Source organism: Schistocerca gregaria, chromosome 7, assembly GCF_023897955.1.
Source record: "Schistocerca gregaria isolate iqSchGreg1 chromosome 7, iqSchGreg1.2, whole genome shotgun sequence".
In the NCBI taxonomy this organism is placed as follows: Eukaryota; Metazoa; Arthropoda; class Insecta; order Orthoptera; family Acrididae; genus Schistocerca; species Schistocerca gregaria.
Genome location: NC_064926.1, coordinates 319084208 through 319093824, shown reverse-complemented (window position 1 = coordinate 319093824; position 9617 = coordinate 319084208). Strand labels below are relative to the sequence as shown.

The following is a 9617-nucleotide window of genomic DNA, read 5'->3' as shown; positions in this document are numbered from 1 at the left end:
TAAGGTATCTAAATTTCTCTTTCTTGCAGAACTATTTGGATATAATCCATGTGTAAAGGGGTGACACTACTGCAGAGTCTTAAAACTTCAGCCTACAGTTTTTTTATAACAATTTATCTTGCATTTTGTCTAATATAAAAAGCACCATACATATTTTTGTTCACTTCACTCCCATTTCATCAATATTGTAGCACCAGTAGATTAATTCCATTAATTAACAAGTAGTGTGATGTTTCAGTAATGCCACTACATTTTTCAGGCATGCCAGTAACCAGCTGGTATGTTTTCTTTTATGGCAGTGGTGTGGCTCAAACACAAAGAAATATTTAGAGACTATAGCAGTACTTTAATGTCTCTCATACTGCTTCAGAAAATGTTACTTTCATATGTATTATGCTGGTCTCACAATACATAAAATATTTTACAGCTTACAACAATAACAAGGAATATGACAAAATAACAATAGAAATATGTTTATAATTTACAGGTGTTATATGTCCATAATTATGACAAGCATTATTCAGAAAATACTGTTCAAACATATACAAAAAGTTAGTGGATTATTCAAACGTAACAAACATTAACTGTAACTCATCATGAAATATATTGCCGGTGATGAGAAACTGAATACAAATTTTACAACTATCAGAAAGACACACTGTAATAATATTTTCAGTGTGAATAATAAAACTTTAATTTTTAAATCCAGCATAAATCAGAACAGCCAGATGAATAATATTTTCAAAAACTAGCAGATAGTTATCCTTTGCTGACAAATTTAGGCACAATTCATTCAGATGAAACTCAAGTAAGCTACGTCAGTTTGTGAAACTCACACAACAGCCAAATTACTGCTTATATGTCAAAAATTTTGCCCATTCACACTATTTATACACACTCACAAAGCATGGGGCTTATTTCCAGATACAGTACACAAAAATTTGAAATAAATATCAACTAAAATGGTACCTGTATATGCAATATACATAATTATTTAAAAAATTCTTTCCTGAAGAATTTCGTTTCCATGTAAATTTTATACTGAACTGATTAACTGTACTGAGGTCTCAAATACAATGACATATTAAAGGGAACATGTTGAATGAAAACCACAGTACACTGATGTGACTGAATAAGTTACTTTTACAAATAAAAACTGTTATTAAAGTGTTTTACACTTTCACAGCTCAAACAAAGGTATATCAATGATGGTGAAATATAAAAATAGAGTAACATCAGAAGAGTATTCATAACATTAGCATAACAACACATTCTCTGACAAAACATTCCAAATGCGAGGTCAGTCAGCTGGGCGGTTTGACAGATTGTTCTGTCATCTACCTCCTGCGTCAGGTCCACCTTCTTGTAGCCTTCACCTTCCATAATCAGTCTTACAGTGAGATGTACTCCAGAGCTTGCTCCATTGTCTCTACATCAACAGTATGTTTCAGTTGCTCCATTTGCGTTGACCCAATTTGGCGTGTCAGTTCTGTCAGCTATCAACAATAAATGAGGTAAGTATACAAGTGATCAAACTTTTTGGGGTGCATAAGCAAAAATGAGATTAAGTTTTCATGTCCTGTCGATAATGAAGTAAATGGAAATGGAGCAAAGGCTCAGAATCGGCATGGAAATTGGCTATATCTTATCCCAATATGAAAATCACAGGTATAGGGCTTAGAAACTCTATTCTGCAGAATGCAAGTCTCATGTCTTAACAATAGCTCCACCTTGTTTGGTCTGGAGACAGACAATATCCTACCTAACTGGTCCACAGACTTGCTTTCTGTGTCATCTGTTTGTGTGGCACCAAATAATCACCATTGTGAACCAATCACTCACCATCAATACCCTTATTAGTAGTGGTCTGCAAGGATGCAATCATCCCAATGTATAACGGCAGATAATCATATAATATATAGTTTGTGAATAAATGTTAAAGGACAGAGACAATATTAAAAAGATTTATCTATTTGCATTATATAGGATAATAATTAATGTTTCAAGTCACCATTATTACCCATTTGGTGTGGAGTACCACTCACTGGCTTCAATCTGCAGCTTGTTGGGAAGGATAGAGGAGTTGTTGATATGTGAAACAGCTGAAGATGATGACATGCCCTTCTTCCTAGTTCTGTGAACAATTACGCATGCATCCCATTGCCATCATACCTATAGCTGTCTTCCATCTGAATTTTTCCTGTTCCATTTACATTAACAGAGGTCACTTGCACAACAAAAACTGCCACTATGCTTCCTGAAGGCTCTTATAGGTTACTCCAGCCACTGGAATCATGGTTAGAAGGTTTAACTCCTGTTTGTGTACCACATCCAACACAATGTTTGGTAGAAAATTAGTGAATATATTAAATCATACAGAACCTATTTTACAAGTACTCAATGCAATGCTTATTACAGTGAGAAGTTTAGCATTTTAATATAATTCAGCATCATAGTGAATTAATGTACACTTGGTAGATAATAAGACTAACTTTAAATAATACACAATATGTGACAACTTTTAACATGACTTTGGTTGGCATCCCAATGGTGATGTAAAGTTCCACAGAAAATTTCACAAAATCCATTTTGTTAGCTCTGAAAGTAAGCTGTAACATATGGAACACATCGAAAATGTGATGGGCTAGAGTGTATTAAGATGTGAACCTAACTTTTTCAACATTGTTGGTTAATGGAATTTACATTAGGAGTTTTGGCTTCAGATGATGAAAATTCAGGCCCAGTCTGAGCCTACCATGAGCACTCCGATGTACTGAATGGGTTAAAAGTGGTTGCATATGTAATATCTGTGGATGCAGATGAAAGACTTGCAAATACTGCACACGTGCAGATAATATTTTTCTCATCTGCATAGACCACTAATTATCACCCAGGCCTTGAAATGCTAGACCACATCCTTTGGCCACAACTTGCACTGAATGAAGGATTCCACGCAAACTGCTATCCTCATCACACAAAGTAGTACTCTATCACCTGCCCAGCCTATTCAATATCTTCATCAATTCTATGCAAATTCTACTTCCAATCCTGCATCATAAATCATTCCCCTGCTGATGATACAGGTGATTGGCTGATTTGAGGAAGGGGACCAAACAGTGGGGTCATCGTTCCCGTTGGATTAGGGAAGGGGGAAGGCTGGGGAAGGAAGTCTGCTGTGCCCTTTCAATGGAATCATCCCGGCATTTGGCTGAAGTGATTTTGATATACTCACAGAAAACCTAAATCAGGATGGTCGAATGTGGGTTTGAACCATCCTGAATGCGAGTCCAGAGTGCTAACCACTGTGCCCACCTCGCTTGGATAATAAGAGGTGCAATACCTGTGTGATACAATCAGCCACCACCTCCCACCAGAGTATAGTAAAAGGTATTTCCTGTTCCGTAAAAGAAGGGCTGCTTCTGTAAGCAGCCACATCATATACAAGATGCACAGCAATTACTGAGCAGTGTTCTACTCGGGGATGACCACTACCCATTCATTTATCAGTAAGAATGGCCACTGACAAACTATTACTAACTGTAAACTTTACCACCCCGATGTTGAATATGCTGCACACCAAAATATCAGTGACTTCAATAGCTATTTTAGTACTTGTGTCATTAGATTTACCCCTTAGCTCCTCTGAACTATGAAGGTGGGAACTTTCCCCTCTTGCCTAGAAAGTCCTCTCAACCCTTCTGCTCTAAGCCTCCTCTAGTCTCCTTGCTGCTTCTGTATCAATACCCATATTTCCTCTATGTGTGTGTTTTTAGTGGTCGTGGAGGGGGGGGGGGGGGGGAGGGGGTGCGTAATGCATGAGTGTGTTTTCTAGCTTTATTAATTAAGACATCTACAACAAACCAAACGTAGTGACTGCCTACAAACCTGCATCTGGAAGTAGTCCCTGAGTGAGACAGTATGCACAGGGTCATGGGCTGCCAACTGCTTGCGTCGATGGTCATGTTCAGATTCGTAGTCCACATCATCATCTTGAATAATTGGGGTAGGGCTCGATTGCTCCGACAGCAGCAAAGAGCTTGAAACAAGACAGACATTCAGTACAAAACACTTGACAGACATGACTGGCTTTCACGGTTACGCTGTAACAACAGAGTTTAATGCCAAAGAGGTGTGCTCTTAGCTTCGGAATTTAAAATGCTCAACCTGTCAGAGAGATAAACACTATTTGTTGAAATAGGGCTTAAAACAAAACTGTATTCGCGGTATGCCACCACCAGTGCATGTGAGTGTGAGAGCCCCGAGTGTCATGTCACCACACGTGTGTGTGTGTGTGTGTGTGTGTGTGTGTGTGTGAGAGAGAGAGAGAGAGAGAGAGAGAGAGAGAGAGAGAGAATTGGCCACCAACTGTCTAAGTGCAGGCCGGCCGGCCATTGTTGGAAGCAGCTTGTGGAAGGCATGTGTGCAACACAGTCTCCGCTGCGAAGTCTGCTGGCCACTCATGCATATATATGCACAGAGCAGTGCTAACTGAGATTCTTTTATGTTCTCCAGTTGTACTGTTCACATCAGTGTACTGTGTATTGTTAAGTGGGGATCTATGAGAGAGTGATTTCCATTATTGTTCATAACTTCATGAAGAACGCCCTATTGTGTTACTTGTACCAATCTTGTGTAGTACTTGGTTACTAAATGATTGGTGATGAGAATGAGATGGTTTGCATGTGCAATCTGTAAGTGAAGTTTCATCAGGTTTATTTATTATGGATGCCATGCTGCCACCCCTAATTGAACAACTTACTACGGATGTGACCACTTTGTTGGCTTCTGTTAACAGACAGGGTACCATTCCAGTGGTCCATCCACACAGACAAGGATTCTTACAAAAAAGTTTCAGACAGCATTTTTCGGCTTTCGGTGTGACAGACTCAAATTTGTGCAAAGCCTTCTTCCTCTCGTGTGGATTCTACCTAAGATCTGTCAATTATTTTGTCAGACTGCCCCTTTACAAGAGTCAGCAGCTATCACTTTTGATCACAAGTGCAGTTTATTGTCAAACTACCATCACAAACCACCCCACGTTACAGTGGCGTGAGTTGAATTGTACCGATGCCGCAAGAAACCAAAACTGTCATACAGCACCCGGCCAGCTGAACTTCACAGCATTAGCCATACATGTCAGTTCATTACTGATGCTCATAAAGACACTTATGCAGACACTATGGTGCGCAATGCAATTATCTGTTTAGCTCCGGACAAGGAAGTGCTTTAGAAGGCTTTATTCTGTGAAAGTCACCCTTGGCAGAAGTTTTGCAAAGCACAATTTCATGAAGTTTCTCGGGCAGTGGGTGACAAAACTGAAGAGTTAGGTGATGTGGCAGAAGTGTCAGAAGATGTGCCCACTAAACGACAGTATCTTGCATGAGGAAGCGGCACTGGTGGTGGTAAATCATTTGGACACAGTGCTGAGCAGATCAAGGACTGTGGGGAGCCAATGCTTGTGACTTCTCCCAAGTTTTTTATTGAATTAAGTGTTTTTCCTCAAATTGTCCAGCAACAGGTCAACACAGGTGCTGTAGTGATGTTATTGTGTTTTCAAACCTATGAGAGTTTAGGCATTGACAACGGCCACACTTAAGCTGGTCCGTTATAACAAACATAGTGCTGTTGGGACAATTTAAGACATTTGCCTCTTACAAGTCAGTGGTTTGCTCAATTACATTTTTGTGGTTGCTGATGTGGAGAACTTGTTCGGAATAGATGCATTTCAAGCATCTCCATCTTCTATAACTGACGCAGTTCATCTTGTGTCTGAGCAGGTATCCTATTCTCAATTGGAAACATCGTGCGAGGAGTCTTCAGTCTCGTTTTCATAAGGTACAGCATGTGCCTTGAATTTTTCTGCTCATATTTCCTTGAAATCCACAGCTCGGTGCAACCTGTTCCTGTTGCCCTGGAAGATCAAGAGAAAGCAGAACTGGACAGCCTTCGCTCTCTTGAGGCGGTGCAACCTGTTACGGCTAGTGAGTGGTCATCTTTGCTGGCTGTAGTTCGGAAGCCACTGGGGAAACTTTGCCTCTGTGGCGACTTCAGCACTACTGTCAATGCACAGTTGATCATGAACACACATCTTCTCCCAGCTGCACCAGAACGAACTGTTGGCGAAAATATCAATGGGCAGTACATTTCTAAAACTGATTTCTCTGAAGTGTATCTGCAGCTTCCTGGGCGAAGAGTCTCAGTGAGTTCTGGTTTTTAATACTCCTTTTGTTCTCTCTGAAATACTTGTGCCTTCCTTTTGGTGTGGCTAGCACCCCTGCTATTTTCAAATGATTTTTGGAGCAACTGACTATACCTGTTCCAGGCTGCATTAATTATCTGGATGATATTGTGGTCATGGGCTCCTCCATGTCCAAACACTTGAAAAATGTATGCACTTTGTTTCCTGTCTTACAGTCCACAGGCCTATGAAGTAACTGTTGAAATCTCAGTTTTTTCAACCTTTTTTTTGTGGTTCGAGGTCTCATGAGATGGGGTTTGCCCTGTGTCAGATCACATCCCTGCTGTTATGTCTATGCCTCTCCCTCGTCCACAAAGGAGCTTCAGGCCTTCCTAGGAAAGATAACCTACTGTCATAAATTCCTGCTGGGGATGGTCACAGTTGCCCACCTGTTGCATGCCTCATTACACAAGAATGTACCTTTTGGCTGGAGCCCAAATTTCAAATGTGTGCCGATGGCTCTGAATGACCTGTTGCTTTAACCTCTACATCTCTCACTCTGGCCCAGCAGCATTACTCTTAGGCAGGAAAATAGGCTTTTGCCATGGTCTATGCTCTCAAGAAATTTCATGTTCTCTTGTATGGCTCCAATTTTCACCTTATTACTGACCATACCTCTTTCAGCCCTCACACTTCCTTGCCTGACAGGGAAGCACACCACATACAACACTAGGCACTGTTCTTGTCTAGCTGTAATTATGAAATCCACTTTCATTTTCGACCAATGCCTACACATGCCAAAACAGATGCCTTGTCTCACCTTCCTGTGGGTCTCGATTTCGACTTTCATTGTAAAGAACTGATTTGCTTCCATTTTGATAGTGAGATACAGGCTACTGTAGGGTGTTTCTCAATTACGGGCTCATTCATAGCAGCTGCCATTGCCGCCGACCTGGTTCTCTGCCAGATGGTTCAGCTTATTCAACAGGGCTTGCCAGATTAACTGCTATGTCGAGCTTAGGAACCCCTGGGCAACTATTTTCCCTTACAGTATCACCTCTGTTTTTGATGGCGTTTTGCTATTGTCCATGGAAGACCTCTCCTCCAGAGTAGTCATTCCTACCGCGAGGTTCTGTGCCTTCTAAACTGTTAGCTAGGAGACATGTTATTTGGCCTGGGATTGAGGGCAAAATTTTCCCTTTTGTTGCAACTTCCCTGTAATGTGCCTGACAACTTGCAGCTCTCAGGGCATCTCCGTCCCCCTGGGCTACTCCACACCAGCCATTGGAATGCATTCATGTACACTTTGTGTGTCACTTCTATAATTTCTATTGGCTTTTGGTTGTGGATGCATTCTCTCAGTTTCTCTACATTTTCAGGTGTGAATCGATGTCGGCTCAGGTCATGAATTATATGCTTTTGACTGTTTTTCTATTGAGGGGTTGCCTTGTACCTTAGCTTCTGACATTGGGCCCCTGTTCATTTCTCACACCTTTCAATTATTTTGTTCCCACCATGGCATTTGTCATGTTACAGCTCCACCCTACCACCCTCAATAAAGTGACAAGGCAAAATGACTAGTGCATGTGTTCAAGTTCCAAGTGAAAAAGTTTATTGTGAATTCTTCACTGATTGAACCCTTCTCCATTTTCTGAGCACCTACTGCTTCATGCCTTCGGGAGAGCGGCACCTGGCTGAGTTGCTTCATAGCCAGTAGTCACGCATGGTCCTACGCCTTCAGCGACCAGTGCTGCACCCGCCGCGGTCAGGATCGCCCAGTTGCTCCAGGCCGGGGTCGCTGATGTGGGTGCGAGAGTTTGGCCACCGGCCCAAGTGTATAGTGGCTAATGTTGTTCACCACTGGGGATGCCATCTTTGTGACATCTATATAGTGGATGGGCTGGTGGTGTGCCATTTTGATTCTTTGCGCCTCCCACCAGCATACCCCACCCTGCTGCCCTCCACCTCGAGCCGGACGAAGCCTTCTGTGGAGGCACCCCTCCAGATTTGATGGAAGTGTGTGTCGCCAGGCTGCTGGCGTCTCCTCCATTGCCTTGGGTGCCCACTTCTCATGAGAGAGAGGTGTGCTGTATCCTGCTACCAGTGCTTGAGAGTATAGGTGTGTTGAGAATGTGTCAACACACATGCATGTTTGTAATGTTTGTATCGGCCGTCAAGTGTATCAGTGCCGGCAACTGGAGGCCACCTGTGGGAAGCATGCAAGTGGTGCTGTTTCTGCCGCACCATCTGCTAATGACTGAAATGACTCATGAATACATATGCACGGACGAGTGCTAACTGTCTCTGTTTTATGTTCTCAAATTGTACCGTTCCAATCAGTGTACAGTGTCTTGTTACACTGGGAAACATGAGAATCTGATTTCCTTTACTGTTCAGAGTTTCATGAATAAAGCTGTATTTGTGTTACTTGAATTGGTCTCACGTATGTCTTTGTTACTACAGTATCTCTACCTTCTGCCATAAGAACTCTACTTAGTTACCAATTGTTAGCACCAATCTTCTGTCAGTTACGATCTTAACTGATAATGTGGGTTTACTTTAGTGTACAATGTGAGAAAACTGTTTGGCTATGTGTAAATTGCCCTTCCCTCTTAGCAGTAGAACATATGTGAAGTTAGGACAAGGAATCAGCAAAATAAAACTGTTCTTTAGAGAAAAAGACTGCTTAGTTAATATAATATGAAATGTAAAATTTCGAGGTTTCCGCTCAAGTACTGGACCAATACACACATTAAATTTATTATATAGGTGAATTTCAGTGCACTCTTATCTGTGGACACATTAACACAACACATTTTGCATAGAGGATTTTTATATGAGAACAAAAGACATTTTTTCTGTAATTCCTATAAGTGCTAAACCTCAAATATGACAACCAAGTCCAGAAATAATTACTTGTTGTTCACTTTTACATAAGACTTAAGATATTCCTGCTGGGGGACGTAAAACTATATACACACACTTCAGCAGCTAATATTTAAGAAGTATCTCTGGAAGTGGTATCTTTGTATGGCATCATGGATGCTTGAAATTGTACTGGATATCTGATACTATTATTCCTGGCTCAACAACGTTGTAGGAATGAATATGGAGCAGAATCGGACCACGATAGATTTTAATCTCTTGATTATGTATGTGATGTTAGTGCACGTGACATCGGTTAGCAGAACCAGTACATATCACAGTATGATTTAACACTTTTGCATGTGGTACATTAAAATAATAGCCTTTAGAAAATGAAATATTGAGAAGTTTATGAAAACAGTGCATGAAGATGAGAATTTTCTGCAGAAAATTATTTTATTCAATAAGATATAGTTTATATTATTGTGTGCAATGTTGTTAGCAATTTAGGCTGTAGTCCCTTTGTCATAACGAAGTGTCATGTGGTCTGTGGTCTAGGGATCTGACTGGGGGA

At 41.1% G+C, this 9617-nt stretch overlaps 1 protein-coding gene across 6 annotated transcripts in view; it reads right to left on the bottom strand.

The window, feature by feature from the left end:
- Nucleotides 1-331: 331 nt before the first annotated feature.
- The window catches only part of LOC126281848 (importin-11), a 181094-nt gene continuing 171808 nt past the window's right edge, over nt 332-9617 (bottom strand). For all 6 annotated transcript variants that reach the window (XM_049981102.1, XM_049981098.1, XM_049981099.1 and 3 more), the window contains exons 19-20: nt 3886-4036; nt 332-1496 (exon numbers count right to left, since the gene is read on the bottom strand). In XM_049981102.1, coding sequence (XP_049837059.1) covers nt 1392-1496; nt 3886-4036 — 256 coding nt within the window. In that variant the 3' untranslated portion in view covers nt 332-1391. The remainder of the gene's footprint in view (nt 1497-3885; nt 4037-9617) is intronic.